The 17,895-nt window shown below is 39.5% G+C and overlaps 1 protein-coding gene and 1 long non-coding RNA gene across 2 annotated transcripts in view; one reads left to right on the top strand and one right to left on the bottom strand.

The window, feature by feature from the left end:
• The first annotated feature begins 11,278 nt into the window (after nt 1–11,278).
• LOC135749902 (uncharacterized) lies at nt 11,279–12,694 on the top strand. Its single transcript, XR_010532505.2, has 4 exons — nt 11,279–11,638; nt 11,779–11,842; nt 12,129–12,190; nt 12,350–12,694. It is a non-coding gene; the product is annotated as an uncharacterized lncRNA (long non-coding RNA).
• Nucleotides 12,695–14,315: 1,621 nt separating this feature from the next.
• LOC135749900 (B-cell receptor CD22-like) overlaps nt 14,316–17,895 on the bottom strand; it is a 44,734-nt gene continuing 41,154 nt past the window's right edge. The window contains exons 12-13 of the mRNA XM_065268584.2: nt 15,363–15,429; nt 14,316–15,205 (exon numbers count right to left, since the gene is read on the bottom strand). Coding sequence (XP_065124656.1) covers nt 14,807–15,205; nt 15,363–15,429 — 466 coding nt within the window. The 3' untranslated portion in view covers nt 14,316–14,806. The remainder of the gene's footprint in view (nt 15,206–15,362; nt 15,430–17,895) is intronic.

Below are 17,895 nucleotides of genomic sequence, written 5' to 3'. Positions count from 1 at the left end.
CCATCATCTGAAATTGAATCAAATGAAACATTATCTGTTTTAACCTCTCGACGCGCACTAATTTGTGGGCGTGATGGCGTCGTTTTTTTCTAAGCCTGCAAACAATATCTATATAGCATACTGTCTACAAAGATTACTTATATTAATATCAACATTACTATACATCGTTTAAAAGGTCTACGGGTTTAGCATCATTGTATGGTGATTGTCTCTGTTTTGAGATACATGCTCTAGCATCAGAAATTTATTTTGTTACAGAAGTCCAGATGACTAGATGCAAAATATAAACGGGACTTCTTACCTTATAACGATCGCGAGTCGAATCCGGTCTGTTTCAGTTGTGTGAATAACCCATGAAATCAGTCTAATAAAATTCATCAAATGACAATTTTTGTCCACAAATGCGTATAATCCATGAAATATAGTAGTCTGTTGTTTACATCAGATTTCGCGTGAACATGAGATGGAGCCGCAGCGGTCACGTCAGCTTGTCCAATAATCCATGAAATACAGATATATAGTCTGTTGTTTTACATCAGATTTCGCGTGAACGTGTATGAGATGGAGCCGCAGCGGTCATGTCAGCTGGGGGTTCAGGGATTTTTTCAGTAAGTTTCACATTGCTGTGCCGGCTTGCTAGGTGTTTGCTTAGATCTGAGGTGGAATTTTTCGCTGTGGATAAAAGTTTTATTCCCACGCAGAGTGTACAGCGGACGCTGATGTTTTTGTCACCTTTAACTGGGTTAAACTCAAAGTAATGTCGGTACTTCCAAGCATTAAACGCTGCATAGTCTTGTTCTCTTCCGCGCTCCGTGTTGTCTTCTCATGTTCAACAATACACTGACTGACGGCGCGGCGCTCATACGTCATTGTCACTCGCGTCACGACACGAGAGAGTCTCACAAAACAAAATCAAGATTAAAAAATAACGCAGTTACGCAGTCTGCTAACGGGGAAGTAACAGTAATCTAATTACTCGTTTTGCAATTGTAATCCCTTACTTTACTCGTTACTTGAAAAAAGTAATCGGATTACAGTAACGCGTTACTTCTAAGCGTTACTGCCCATCAATGGTTGCCAGTCAAGTGATCTTGTGACATGAAAATAATACTGCAAACATTAATTAAACAACGCCAAGTGTAACACAAAACACCCTTATGTACATAACTGTCAAAAAATATAAGAGGAAACAAAATTAGTTTAATGAACTATAATTAAATTTGAAAAGTCACGCAGGGAATTGTGGAAACGTCTTTTTTACTTTTATTGATGATTTTATGTCAAAAACACAATAAAATGTAAATCACAATAAAAATACTTTATCATTACATGCATGTGAGTTATCCACATTCTAAACTATATGGTTTAAAGATAAAAAAGTGTGTCACAATTATAGTCCAGAGTCAAATGCAAGTTAACAATGTTTATTTAGAAAAGGAGAGATGGAGAGTAAAGTTAAATAGTTCAGAACCACACAGTTCTTAGACTGGATATAATCCACTGCGGATGCAGATGCAGATGTAGCTGACGCAACCCGGAAGTAACTGGTGTACCGCCTAAATACGAAGCGAACCAGCTGTTCTGAGAAACAATCAGAGTTGATAGAGTTCATATAATCCACAATAGTGAAATCATAATAATCCACTCACGGGTGATGGTGATAGCCGATGAAAACCGGAGACAACTGGTGTACCGCCTAAATACAAAGCGAACCAGCTGTTCTGAGAAACAATCAGAGTTGATAGAGTTCATATAATCCACAATGGTGAAATCATTATAATCCACTCACGGGTGATGGTGATAGCCGATGAAAACCGGAGACAACTGGTGTACCGCCTTAATACGAAGCGAACCAGCTGTTCCAAGAAACAAACAAAGTCAACAGAGCTCCAGTAATATCCACAAGCGAGTATACCCGGGGAAGACGAGCCTCCGGATGCCGTAAACCAAACCTGGGGTAACTGGAGAGGAAAAACAAAGAAACGTCCGACAAGACAAGGCAGAGCAGCTAGACTGTGACCAAACAAATGAGCGCGCAACAAGAGACAGGACAACGTGCAATATAAAGGGATAGGTAAACGATACACCACCGGTGAACAATTACCGAAACGAGCGGGCGGGGTTAGTGAACACATGAGGAACCGTCACCACAGGTAAATAAACAAACACATACCCCACACACCACCATCGATCACCCAGAAGTCATGACAGTAGCCTCCCCCCCAAGGCCGGCACCAGACGGACCGGGAGACTCACCCTGTCGCCGACGGAGATCCTCGATCAGATCAGGATCCAGTATATCCCGAGCCGGAACCCAGGACCTCTCATCCGGACCGTATCCCTCCCAATCCACTAGATACTGAAAACCTCTGCCCCTGCGGCGAGAATCTAGTAACCTCTTAACAGTATAGACAGGGGCACCATCCACTAGACGAGGGGCGGGGGGGTTAGGGGCAGAGACAGGAGGGTTATTGCGGGCAAATATCACAGGTTTAACCTTGGATACATGAAAAACAGGGTGAACCCGACCAAGAGAAAGGGGTAACTTAAGCTTTACCGTCACCGGATTAATGACCTTAGAAATGCTGTATGGCCCAATGAATCGCGGAGCCAGCTTACGTGAAGGCTCACGGAGAGACAGATCCTTGGTAGAAAGCCATACCCTTTGACCACAAACGTAACGGGGTGGAGGTCGCCGATGAAGGTCATCCGCAGCTTTGGTTCGTCTGGAATTAGATAGTAAAAGTGTCTTAGCTCTCCTCCAAGTGCGTCTGCACCTGCGCACGAAAGCTAACGCAGACGGAACTGCTGCCTCGGGCTCCTGTTATGGAAAAATGGGGGGTTGATAACCGATGGAAAGTTCAAACGGGGACATATTAGTAGACGTAACGGGAAGAGAATTATGAGAATACTCAACCCACGGGAGCTGATCGCACCAGGAATTCGGATATTGTGACGACATACAGCGAAGCGTTCTACCGAGATCCTGATTAGCCCGTTCGCATTGCCCATTGGTCTGCGGGTGATAACCAGAAGACAAGCTGGCCGTAGCACCAATCTGTCTACAAAACTCCTGCCAAAAACGAGAGATGAACTGAGGACCCCTATCTGACACTACATCAGTCGGAATACCGTGTAACCGAAAGATGTGATTGATCAAAACCTGAGCCATCTCCTTGGCAGAAGGAAGCTTGGGTAGGGGAATAAAATGAACCGCCTTAGAAAAGCGATCCACCACAGTTAGAATAACAGTGTTACCATTAGATGCCGGTAAGCCGGTGACAAAATCAAGGGCTATATGAGACCAGGGGCGGGAGGGCACGGGCAAAGATTTAAGCAGACCAGCGGGGGGTAAATTAGATGCTTTATTACGAGCACAAACCGAACAGGCTAATACAAACTGTCTGACGTCCATGGTCATAGAAGACCACCAAAATGCTGACGAACGGCAGCCAACGATCTCCGAATACCTGGATGGCCGACAAATTTGGACTCGTGACCCCACCGGATGACATCGGAACGTAACCGCTCAGGAACCCATAGGCGACCCGCTGGACACCCCTCTGGAACTTCCCCCTACCGGCCGGCCTCTCTCACCCGCTGTTCGATTCCCCATACGAGGGCACCGACCACTCTCCCCTCCGGGAGAATGGTCTCAGTCCGCTCGGAATCAGACTTTTCGAACAGACGGGAGAGAGCGTCAGGTTTTGTATTCTTTGAGCCAGGTCGATACAAGAGGGTGAAGTTAAAACGATCAAAGAAAAGTGCCCACCGAGCCTGCCTAGATGTTAGTCTTCTGGCTGAACGGATATATTCAAGGTTCTTGTGATCCGTCCAGACCAGAAAGGGCTCCGAGGTTCCCTCCAACCAGTGACGCCACTCCCCCAAAGCGAGTCTAACCGCCAACAGCTCCCGATTACCTATGTCGTAATTTCGTTCTGCTGGGTTTAACCGGTGAGAGAAAAAAGCACAGGGATGCACTTTCCCATTGATAGACGATCGCTGAGATAAAACGGCACCTACCCCGACATCAGACGCATCCACTTCCACTATAAACTGTTTAGCCGGATCGGGAATAGAGAGGACAGGTGCAGAGATGAACCGGGACTTTAAAACATCAAAGGCCTCCTGAGCCTCCCTATCCTAACGGAAACACACGTTAGGTGAAGTGAAAGCGGTAAGAGGTTTAGCGATCTGACCAAAATTTCTGATGAAACGCCGATAAAAATTGGCGAAACCCAGAAATCGCTGAAGCTCTTTCCAAGTGTCGGGTACTGGCCAATCGGCAACCGTCTTAACTTTAGCGGGATCGGGACGAATCTCTCCCTCGGCAATAACAAAACCCAGAAACGAAACCGACTGCTTGTGGAACTCGCACTTCTCCGCCTTAACGAAAAGTTGATTCTCTAATAGCCGTTGCAAAACCATGCGAACATGCTGGGTGTGTATCTGCATGGAGGGAGAAAAGATGAGAATGTCATCGAGATACACAAAGACAAATCTGTTAATCATGTCACCCAGCACTTCATTGACCATGGTCTGGAAGACAGCCGGAGCGTTACAAAGCCCGAACGGCAGAACGGAATATTCCCAGTGTCCTGAAGGTGTATTAAAGGCTTTCTTCCACTCATCGCCCTCCTTAATACGTACCAAGTGATAAGCGTTGCGCAGATCTAACTTGGTAAACACGTGCGCTCCCTGTAACAACTCGAATGCTGATGACATTAATGGCAAGGGGTACTTGTTCTTAACAGTAATGTCATTCAACCCTCAATAATCAATGCACGGACGAAGAGACCCGTCTTTCTTCTTAACAAAGAAAAATCCAGCACCGGCTGGAGACGAGGAGCGGCGAATGAGACCGGCTTTTAAAGCTTCACTAATGTACTTATCCATAGCCTCTCTTTCAGGTTTAGATAGGGAAAAAATACGACCCTTAGGCGGAGAAGTGTTGGGAAGGAGTTTGATCTCACAATCATACGACCGATGAGGAGGCAGAGAAGTGGCTCGGGCTTTACTGAATACCTGATGCAGATCCGAGTAATCCGCCGGGACCCCTGAGAGATCGACAGCTAGAACCTGCGAAACAGAACAAGAGACAGGAGAGGGAGCAGGACCTAGACAAGAAACATAACACGAAGACTTCCATGACAACACAACATTGTTCTGCCAATCAACGTGAGGATTATGTTTGGATAGCCAGTCATGACCTAAAATGACCGGCGATTGTGAATCTTCTAAAAGATAGAATTCAATCTCCTCACGATGATTGCCAGAAACAAACAAACTCACAGGGGGTGTGCGGTGCGTGATCACAGCCATATGCTGACCCTTCAAAGTCCAGGCAGACAAAGGAGAAGAAAGAGGGATAAAAGGAATACCCCAGGACTTGGCCAACCCAGCATCCAAAAGACACGCCTCCGCACCGGAGTCTAAGGGTGCACTCACATTATCCCAACCAAACCAAACCATGCCTGGGCGCGATTGCCACCCCTCCCTACTCCCCCAGGTGCACGCACTCACACTGTTCTTCTTATCGATCCGAGTCCGGGCGCGCTTTCGTCATTAAGATGCGATTGTTTTGAAAAAGCAGGAAGTAAAGCGCTCTCTTAACACTGGAACCCACCGTAATGATAAGTCTGTGTTTTTTATTCTGAGTCGTTTGGTGCGCGATTACAGACAGCCCTCTCACATGTCATCATATTGCTTAGTTGATCCGTCACGTGCGCAGCTCGGACATTCACGTAACCCCGCTGCGCGCATCAAAAGGTTTTTACGGAGGCAGATGAAGGTGAGTGGTCGCGCAACTGACGTCTTCACCTTTTGAATCGCGCTCAGGCGCGATTACGCTCACACCACAGCCTTCCGCGCCTGAGCCCAAGTGAACCGCGCTCCGGCCCACCTCTGCAACCCGGCCGCGGCGCGATTAAACAATCCGCGCCCGGGCGCGGAACAAAGCGATCACAATAGTCAAACAAACCAGGCTTTGGGGGTCAAACGCGCCCGAGCGCGGTTTGGTTTGGATAATGTGAGTGCGCCCTAACAACGCCTGTGAATGAAAAGAGTCAATTATAACAGGAAGTGTTGTACTGCTTACGGGAGATTTAAATGACGATGCGCCCACCGAGACTCCCAAGTTCATCGGCGGGCGGAACCCTTTTACCGGACATGTAGCCGCCATGTGCCCCGGCTTGCCACAATACAGACAGAGTCCATTAAACAGACGACGATTTCTCTCACCAGCAGAGATACAAAATTTTCCCAGTTGCATGAGTTCCTCGGTGGGAATATCCGAAGCAGACTCCCCTGGTTCAGACAACAGATGGCGAAAAGAGCGGCGCAGATCTCTCTGACGATGACGAGACTCAACCCTCAAGGCCAGGTCGATGGCAGCCTCCAGTGACGTGGGTGGCTCCCTGAGTGCAATCTCGTCTTGAACCGCCGGTGTGAGACCCTAGAGAAATTGAGCTCTTAAAGCAGCATCGTTCCAGTTGCAGCTAATGGCAAGCGTCTTAAATTTGAAAAAGTCAGTAACAGAGTCATTACGTTGCTGTAATCTCACCAGTTCAGCCGCAGCCATGTCTCCCTTGAGTGAACGGTCAAATAAGCTCAACATTTCCTCCTCTAGAGCCTCAAATGAAAGCGTAAATGGAGCCTTAGCCCCCCAGGCAGCCATACCCCAGTCTCTAGCTCTCCCAGTGAGTAACGTCAGAACATAAGCGACGGGGTTGAAGCGCAAAAACGAGAGAGCACTGTTGCAAAAAGGATCGGCAGGTGTTGGGATCGCCGTTGTAGGTAGGAGGTGTCGCCGTGTGTGGCTCCCGCTCAGTCGAAGCGCCTCCTCCATGTGTAGATGGAAGTTCACTGAGTGGAGCAACTTGGTCCAACCGTTTACTCAGCTCCTTAAGTTGTTCAAACTGTAGGTTGAAATCTCTGGCCGCAGCATTCAAAAAAGATGAGTGTTGTTCAATGACCGCCCCCTGCTGGTGAAGGGCGGTCTGCACCTCCAAACTCTCCGAACTCGCTGACTCCATAAGTGGCGCATTCATCTGTCACAATAACAGTCCGGAGTCAAATGCAAGTTAACAATGTTTATTTAGAAAAGGAGAGATGGAGAGTAAAGTTAAATAGTTCAGAACCACACAGTTCTCAGACTGGATATAATCCACTGCGGATTAGAGGATGACACGGGAGTGGATTTTCACTCCTGTCCCGTCCCACTCCCATAGAAATAAATCTTGTCCCGTCCCACTCCCAGACCAAAGTTTAAAAAATAATCCCATCCCATCCCGCTCCTGGTAAATTGACTCCCACTCCCATCCCGCTCCTGTTTAAACTGACTCCCGCTCCTGTATCGCTCCCATATATTTTTTTCTTCAACTAGTGTTTAGTTCATACAAAGAATTTGATTTAATCTGCTCTACATCCTGTTTTGGACCAGTTGCTGAGCTGGTTTCTAGATTTTCTCCAGAAAATGGAATACAGCAAATAAAAGAAAAACAATACATAGTTCACTCCATGTCTACAATAGTTTAATAAACCCAAAGTCTGGAGTCCAGAACACAAGAACCAGACGAATAATTGGATTATGGGTGTTTAATTCACAGTTGCAGTATGGGCATAAAACCTTCCATTAATATGCACTTAAGTATCTGTGTTTGTGTGGTTCTGCAACAACAAATAATAAACAAGAATAAAAGCCTTATGAAAGAACATTTATATAAATTTGTTTAAATAACAAGCATTAACAGCTGTAATTAAGTTCAAAATATGCAAAAATATACAAGATACCGCAAAATGGTGTCATATGTTCTAAAATGTGACTAGCACATGTCTCAGATAACACATACAGTAAATAACTATATTTGTTAGAATTGTTAAATAACTGTATAAGTATTAGAACTATACAATCTCCAATATAAGGAAATAATACTGAATAAATATGAACAAGATAAACTAACACAAATATAAACTGGGTACCATGACTATTAATGAGAAGATTCGCGCTATCTAACAGCTTCATTTACATTATGAATGATAACTGACAATATAACATAAAAGACGCGGTAATCTTGCTGCTAATTTAAAGACAACTAGAAAAAAACTTACTATTCGGCACTGATGCACACAATAAAGCACAGAAACTATCCAAACAGCAGGAAATCTCTTCGCAACACAACTCTTGTCACACACTTATCTCTCCGTTTGATCAGAGCCGCTATACTCTTTGCTGCTGTTCCCTTTTCTCATAAGCGCTCAGGCTGCGTTGGAGCGCTTATGCACCAGGGAGACGCATCCGTGAACATTCATGCAACCTTTCTTACACATGCAAACACACACACAGGCACGCACGCACACAATATATTAACTAAGTTTATTTATAGAAACTGCATATTTGTGTATAAAGTTGGGTATCATAGTTTTATTACGATCCCGGTCCCGTCCACTCCCGCTGACATTTTTTCCTGTCCCGTCCCAATCCCGTGATTAATAGTGATTTTGTTCCCGATCCCACAGGAATCCCGCGGGACCCGCGGGACCCACAGGATTCCCGACAAAATGTCAGCCTCTACTGCGGATGCAGATGTAGCTGACGCAACCCGGAAGTAACTGGTGTACCGCCTAAATACGAAGCGAACCAGCTGTTCTGAGAAACAATCAGAGTTGATAGAGTTCATATAATCCACAATGGTGAAATCATAATAATCCACTCACGGGTGATGGTGATAGCCGATGAAACCGGAGACAACTGGTGTACCGCCTAAATACGAAGTGAACCAGCTGTTCTGAGAAACAATCAGAGTTGATAGAGTTCATATAATCCACAATGGTGAAATCATTATAATCCACTCACGGGTGATGGTGATAGCCGATGAAAACCGGAGACAACTGGTGTACCGCCTTAATTCGAAGCGAACCAGCTGTTCCGAGAAACAAACAAAGTCAACAGAGCTCCAGTAATATCCACAAGCGAGTATACCCGGGCGAAGACGAGTCTCCGGATGCCGTAAACCAAACCTGGGGTAACTGGAGAGGAAAAACAAAGAAACGTCCGACAAGACAAGGCAGAGCAGCTAGACTGTGACCAAACAAATGAGCGCGCAATGAGAGACAGGACGACGTGCAATATAAAGGGATAGGTAAACGAGACACCACCGGTGAACAATTACCGAAACGAGCGGGCGGGGTTAGTGAACACATGAGGAACCGTCACCACAGGTAAATAAACAAAAACATACCCCACACACCACCATCGATCACCCAGAAGTCATGACAGTGTGTACATTTTAGCAGCATCTAGTGGTGAAATTGCAACCAACAGCTAATCACTTATTTTCAAAACGCATATGGTAGCCACCACAGGCCAAATGTTGTCATCTGAGACAACGTAGGGAAGAGAAGCGCTCTGTAAAACAGATTGACCGTTTAGGGCTACTGTAGAAACATGACGGCGACTTCAATGTTAGGGAACCTGTCGTGTATGGAAATAAAAACAACTTATTCTAATGTTAAAAAAACCCAATACAGTTCATTATGTAAGGCTTATAGGCACCACTAATAAAAGTTAATATATTGGATTTCTGTCAAGAGATCCTTCTAAAAGTTACTCAATGCAATTTAATAGTTAATTTGGTAGCACTTTATTTTACAGTACGTGTACTTACCTTGTACATATGGTAAATAAGTTGTACACTGTTAGATGTCGCTGTAGATTTAGCAGTACATTACTGTAAAAATCCACAGTACTATACTGTATGTATACATTACAGTACAGTACTGCAGTTCATAATGCATTCTGGGTAAATTTGTTTGAGCGGGAACATTTTACAGTATATTTTGGTCTTGATGTAACCTTGCTGTAGCCATTGCTGTAATGTGCCAGGTGTACTTGCAATAATCAGAGAAAGTGCGCCAGAGTCAAATCACACAGAGGGAGGGAGAGCACAACTCCTGGCTGCAGCTGAAGGAGGATGATTGATTTCTGGCAGTTCGGTAAGTTTGAAATATTTCTGTTTCATGAAAACTTAATTTTTAGTTTAAGAATGTTGTCAATAGTTTGTCACAATATTGTTTTAAACGTGCAATGAGAGAAAAAAACGGTCGCCAACAAAGTTACAATCTCCCTCAGAAAGTAAGCTAACGTTACACACAGATGTCTACCGCTGCTTTAACTCGCTTTACACCTTTTTTAATGAATATAGGGTTGTTTTAACTAAATTATGAGGGTTTTGGTGAGTTTATATTGTGATGAAAGTGTGGTGACAATGAAACTATTTTTAACGAAATGGACAAAGACAACCCGCCAGCGCGGTCTTGCGGTCCCAGCATAACGGTCGTTTATCTCGGCGTTTCATCCGTTCAGTTAGCGTCAGAGAAAAGTATTAAGTTTGACTGTTTGGTAAGGCTGTAGTTGTAAACAGACAGCACTTGACACGCCGTACACAGCATACCGAACTCCTCCACAGAAGTGAAAACAAGAAACCTCATATTTAACTGGATACATGCATCGAACTCATCGCAGCTTTAACTTCGACCAAATATCATTCAGACCTGGGCTCATCTTAATATCAGATGAACGAAAGGGATTGCCGCGCGTATTGTTGTTGTTATTATATTACGGTATATCAGCAAAAGCAGAGAATATCTTCTCTAAAGCGTTTTACACGTCCAGTAAGTTGTCCAATACATTTTTATGGCATATTGTTTCCACCACTTTAGATGCATTACACGCTGTATATAAGTTTCCAAAACGCATCAAATCAATGCACGAAAGAGAATGGGCTCCGCATTTACGTACCTTTGTCTTCTCGTCTCTGTCATCTGATCCTTCATCTCTGAGTCTGGATGTAAAATAGTCCATTATAACATCGTGTAGGAAACTGGCATCACCAGGATTGCTCAGATTTAGGCGATCATGTTTATCTTTAAAGTGAGCAGCTAGCTACTAACTTGTTAAAAAACTTTGCGTGAAATAGCGTGTTACACCGCAGCCGGTCCGGGTAAAACATTAAAGGGACAGTCTTTTTACCTTGTCACTATAAATCGCTATTTTCTGCACTAAACGAGACATTTTCAGAGATTTTCTGTAGACAAGATGTTATAATTAAAAAAAGACTTATTTAGATATTTAGATATAATATATAATATAACAACTAATATATATATATATATATATATATATATATATATATATATATATATATATATATATATATATATATATATATATATATATATATATATATATATATATATATATTTGTTTTACAACTGACTTAACACTTACAGTAATGTTTTATTTGTTAGCATAGCATGATATTAGATTTAAACACTTAATACATTTTTAAATCAATCACTTTGTCTCTGTTTACATTAGTTAATGCACAATGAACATTATCAAATATTATTAATGTTGTAAAATATATTGTTCATTGTTAGTTCATATTAGCTAAGGCATTACCAAATGTTAAGGAATAAACTCTTATAGTAAAGTGTTACTAAATTTTCTTTTACCATTTCCTTCACAATGTCTATTTATTTCTATGGCTAACAGATTTTGTAACATTTGTCTTTTTTACAGTCTTACCATTGCTTGTAAGCTGGATTGGGTAAGATGGATCATCTTTAAAGGCACCAGGCAAGTACATGATGTACAGTTACAAGTCATGTATTTTTTCGACTGCAATATTAAATGCTTTCACGTCACATGCAAAATTACACAGGAATGTGGCTGACTTTTTATTTGTAGTTTACCTGAGTGTCCTTGCACTTTATCAGGAGTTAAGGCAGATGTGGAGGCACAACGGGTGATACCAGACACACACCAAGCACATTATGTTCGGTAAGTTTGCACTTTACCACTACAGTTTCTTTAAATACCCATGTATACACTCATTCACTCATTCACACACAACACTGTAACACGACCATACACAACATGTACACAATTGTCTTAGTTTGCCATGTAGAAATATACAAACAGAAATATTCAGACTTTGGTTATAAGAAATTTAATTTAATAATTGTATTTATTTAGCAGAGGTGTCCCTGGACTTTATTGACAAAAGATTTTGTTTTCAGAATAAAAAGTTGTGTCCAAATCAGTAACAATTGTACTTTCTGTTCAGGACATTCAATCATGACAGGATCCAGGTGGATGCTGTCCATTGAGGAAAGAGTTTGTTCAGCGGTAAGTGAATCTTCTGTATTTTAATGTAATTAGGTGTGGAACAGTAGAATAAGAGCAAAAGGTTTCAGAATAGGAGTAAATTCAAGGCTGAGTTAAATTTTTTAAGAATCTTTTTCTATCTTATATTTGTTGACTTAATGTTTATGATATTTCTAACAGGTTTCTGGATAGAATTAATTCCAAAGATGGGAAAAAGTGCACATCCAGACAAGGAGCAAGCAAAAAGACAAGGAACTTGGTGCAGAGAAAAGCTGTGGCCATTAACCCCCATGTGAACAGCTTCATGCAGTCCCTGATTGAGTTCGAATGGACGACTTCAAAGTAAAGGCCACTGTGGTCTGTCTGCCACAGTTTAATGCATTTATTTTTAGTGTTAAATGAAATTTAAGTAGAATATTTAAAACTATGGGCCAGTGTTCTTTTTACCACAGTGAAATGTTACCTTTTAGTCGATGATGGACTTTAAACTGAAAACTTCAAACTATGGCACAGTGTTCTATTTGCCAGAGTTAAATATGTTACAGCAGGGGTCTCCAAACTTGTTTATACTTGTTGATTTTATTTTATGTTACTTGATTATATGTTTATTATTGTTTAAAATCTTGTTTTAAATATGTTTGTTTCAATTAAATGTTTTTTTAAATAAAATTTTGATACAAACATTGCTTGGATTGCCTTTTAATTCATTATGTTTTAATTTAGCATTTTTACCATATTAATAACTATAGATTTAAACCTAAATCTCTAGCAATTTATATAATATTATTGTATTAACTGTAATAAGTAATAAATAGTATTTATGGGTCAATATAGACATTACAGTAAATTACTGTAAAAATAGACTACTGTAATAAAATATTGTAAAATTACAGTACAGTACTGCTTTGTAACTATACAGTACTAGTTTGTGTACTGTAAAATGGTATTACAGTACAGTACTGTAAAACCAAAATACAGTAACTTACTGGCAACCGTGCTGCCAGTACCGTACTGTAAAAATACAGGGAAATCGTTAACAGTGTACTTACCAACAAATGTGTGGTACTTACTTTTAGGTATCTGCATGGTAACTAACTGGTATCATTACTGTACTTACCAGTGGTACATACTTGGTAGTTATTATGTAACTCTAGATAAGTACTGGGTAATAACAGATACATACTTACAGTATAGTGTAGGTATACTGTAACTAACGCCAAACATTACTGTACTTACAAATAAATGTACAATATAAGTATTTAGTATTTACAGGCAAGTTAGGATAAATGACAGGTATTAATAGTGTACATATATGATAACTAATATTAAACACTACTGTACTTACAAATTGTATAAACACAATAAGTGTGTACTAGTGAATGTACCCATTATTTAATGCGTATGATAGTCAATGGTTGGGTTTGCCTCACAGTGACATGTATATGATGCGATATCTTAGGTGGTAGGTCCTATGTAATAACTGTGTAAAAATCAACACTTTATTTTACAGTCCTGTTTCCATGCAGTTACTATAGACGTACTAGTGAATGTACCCAGTTAATGCATACAGTTATTTAATGCTTGGTTTAAAGGACAAAGATACTGAGTACAGTAATGATACCAGTTAATTACCATGTAGATACCTAAAAGTAAGTACCATACATTTGTCGGTAAGTACAACTTATTAACCATATTATGCACAAGGTAAATTACATGTACTGTAAAATAAAGTGCTACTGTTAATTTCATCAGATTAGTTTTGAAAATGTTGTATGCATAATGAAGGTTGATAACATTTATTACATTTTCCTTTTTGCAAGTGGTGACTGTTTAGTGCAGTGGTTCTCAAACGTATGTTTTCGGGGGTTTTATGCACAGAAACATAAGGCCACTAACCATTAACTAGTAAGCACTATTGTATCATTTACTAAATCAAATTTTATATTTTGAAGTGTTTATGTCATAAATTTTCTTTGAGGGGGTCATGAAGGGCACAAGGGGAAGACTGTACACAAGAGGGGGCTACACACCAAAAAATTTGAGAATCACTGGAAACAAACAACTCGTCACTGAATGCATAAAGCTTCCCTCTTCTGGGCAAAAGATCAAGTCACAGTACAGTTAATAAAGGTACAGCATGAGGAGGTAAACTTCACTTAACTTTAATTTTAGATTGATATTATGAACACACACAATCATAGATCACACAAAATACACTGTAACAATTAAAAAATGAAGTAAATCAAAACAATCAAGCTGTTAGAGAATATGGTTAACAATATATAAACATTGCAGTTTCTGTCAATCTTGCTATTATTAACACAGTTGATTTCCCTAAGGGTGTTTTATATAATGTAGGCCTACACTTTAAAACTAGACACATCAGCATATTCCTGTGGTATATATTTTAAACCTACAAAATGTTAATTATCATAGATTAAAACATAAAATTAATCCATTTCAACTACAAAAATACAGAAAAAAAATATACACACAAATATACATTTTAATCTATGATTACTGTACTTCATATGTATTTTTTATGACACAACAATCATAAGTCTCTGTAGAAATATCTTTAAAAATCTTTTGAATAAAGACTCTTTAAAATTTGTCTAGCATAAAATGCCGTGTTACCTATTTTTTATTCTTTGGATGGCAATATTTTACTTGTGCGTAAAGATCAGAAACTTCATCTGACTGCAAATCTGTTTTCTTTGACTGAGTTTGCTCAGTGTCTGTACTGATGGTAAATTGTGGATCTCTTGCTTTACTGTCTGCTGTCTCAACTGTTGATATGTTGCTGTTGGGCAGAGGGTCAATGCTTCCCATGAAGCTTCTTGCTTCCTCTTGTCCTGAATGTCGGACATCAGCATAGACAGCAGTAAGTGAGGAGACGCCTCTGATCTCTTCTGACTCTGTTTGGGTGTTTGTGAAGTCAATGGAGGAATAATGAAGGGATTGTGGGTAATTCATTGAAGTATTTTTAGCAGGTGACAACACAGCTTTATTGGCATAAACAGGTTCTTCATTCTCCTGTGAAACAATATAACGGATGAACAACATTGCAGAATCAATGATATATAACATTGACAGATACTATTCTGTATTAAATGATGGATTAAGTGTTTGTTAAAAAATTTATTTTCCAACACAGATGTTTTTGAGGATGAAGTCTTTTTGTTAAACTCACCCTGTCAGTCAGAATAAGTCCAGCTGTATCTTCTCGTCTTGTCTTTGAGGATCTGCTGTTTTTATTTCTAGAAAAAAATGAATGTTGGTTATTATTATCCGCTCACGGGATAGTAAAGTGTTGCAAATAATACTTCAAGATCTTGTGGGAAGTAGGTCATCCGGGTACTTTTCGCCTATTGTTTTGACAAAAGCGTGTGCTAAATTTAAATGTTTTTCGAATACTATGCATGCGGACATACTACTCGCCTTGCCTAATGCTTTTCACCTGCTATATAGTAGGGAAGAATCTGATTTTGGACGCAGGGCATACTAATGCAAAACAGCAGTGAAAACCTGAGCGATGCTGTGATCCTTAAGAAACACAAATTATAAAATACAGCTAATCTTTGAATTTAAACATTATTCAGTCATTCTTTGTCATGTAATGTTTACTGTATAGTTTACAGTTGTGCATCATTTATTTAATCTGTTAATTTTGTGTAGTGTAACTAAACTTTTTGTTTACACGTGTCATCCCTTACGAAAAAGAAGTTTATTGAAGTGTGCTATAAGTATTCTTCTTTTAAACTTAAAATAAGAAAGTATACTTTTAGTTTACTTTTTATGTACTTCTCTAAAATGTACTTTAGGTACTTCTCAGAAATATACTTAAATTGTACTAAAGTATACCTGACCTATACTTACCGAAATGTCTAAGTATATTTGGCCTATACTTGTTTACTGACATATACTTAAAAGTATAAAGTAAAAATGCAACAACGAAAGCTACATCAAGAAAGCTGCAAAAAGCCATATGAATAGCCCTGGTGAAAAATAAATATACATTATTGTATTTCAAGTATATTTAACTTTGCAATAGTACATTACAAATATACTTAGAAAGAAATGTACCATATTTGAATATATTGAAAGTATGCTTACAACATATTTGCTTACAATTAAACTTTTAACATATTTCAAAATAATTATAATTTAGTATATTTTCCAAAAGTATACTTTAAAAAATATACTTGGAGTTAAAGTTCTGTGCAATTTTTTAAAGTATACTAATTTGAACTTATTTTCAAAGTTTATTTTAGGTATACGTTATCTGTTAAAGTTATCATTATAATAATGCACTGACAGCATATTTATAAAATACATCATTTAGCATCCTTTAGAAACAGTATATTTTAAGTAAATTTTGAAAGTAAATGTAGTGTACAAATGTATATTATCTTTATGGAGACTCTTTAGTGTTAGTAAAGTAGTAAGTTATTAATTTTGTGCTGCAGGTATACTTGCAAGTATTCTTTTACTGTACTTTTAGTTAACTAGTGTACTCATACTGAAAGTGTACATGCAAGTGTTCTGTTGGTGTACTTTTAGTAAACTAGTAAGTTACTAATTGTGTGCTGCAGGTATACTTGCAAGTTTTCTTTTACTATACTTTTAGTTAACTAGTAGTTTACTACTCAACTTTACTTTAAGTGAACTAAACATCATACTATAAATATAAATATATTGCACTTAAAGTACAATACAATGTTCCTGTGTATTAATTTTTTTACTTGTACCTTTTAATTGTACTTTCAGTTTGAAGCTAAATCTTTCGTATGCTATCAGTGAGCTAATCAAACAAAAATAATAAATACAAAAATTATATATATATATATAATGGGACACTACAGTGGGACACTTTAGAAATTGTGAGTAAAAAAGGAATGGAATAATTTACAAATCTCATAAACTTATATTTTATTCACAATAGAATATAGACTATCTCTGCCCATCTTGACTTCTGAGAGACACAAGCGCACTTTTTATACCCAATCATGTTGCCAATTAAGTTGCAAATTGGTCCTTTAGTTGTTCCTTATATGTACATTTAACTTTTATACTCTTATTGCTACCTGTCCCAACTTTTTGGGAATGTGTAGCTCTCATAAAATCCAAAATGAGCCAATATTTGGCATGACATTTCAAAATGTCTCACTTTCAACATTTGATATGTTATCTATATTCTATTGTGAATAAAATATAAGTTTATGAGATTTGTAAATTATTCCATTCCTTTTTTACTCACAATTTCTACAGTGTCCCAACTTTTTCTGATTTGAGGTTGTATATATATGGCTGAACCCCCTGAATATTAACTTTCGTTCTGGACTCCATTTCCCATAATCCCGCATGCCTGGACTGATTAGTCTGCCACCTGAAACTCATTGGACAGCCTATATAAACTCTCTGGAAACATTCAGTCAGTGCAAAGTCTTGATTTGTACCGGCTGTCTTTGCTGAGCGGTTTGCCTGCCTGCTTATCTATCTGTATTTATTAATCTTGATCTGGTTTATGAGTACTGTATGTTTGTTGCCTGCCCTGACCCTTTTGCCTGTTTCATGACTACGAGATTTGCCTGCCTTACATTGCTGTGTTTGCTGTTGTGTGACCTTGCCTGTTGGAATATGAGTGTGTTTAATAAAAACCTGCAGATGGATCCTCAGTGTCAAAGTGCTTTGTTACACAAGCAGTATACAATAAGTAACCTACT

The sequence above is a fragment of the Paramisgurnus dabryanus genome, chromosome 1, assembly GCF_030506205.2.
Source record: "Paramisgurnus dabryanus chromosome 1, PD_genome_1.1, whole genome shotgun sequence".
Classification (NCBI taxonomy): Eukaryota; Metazoa; Chordata; class Actinopteri; order Cypriniformes; family Cobitidae; genus Paramisgurnus; species Paramisgurnus dabryanus.
Note: the sequence above shows the minus strand (reverse complement) of the source record. Positions and strands in the feature narration are given on the sequence as shown.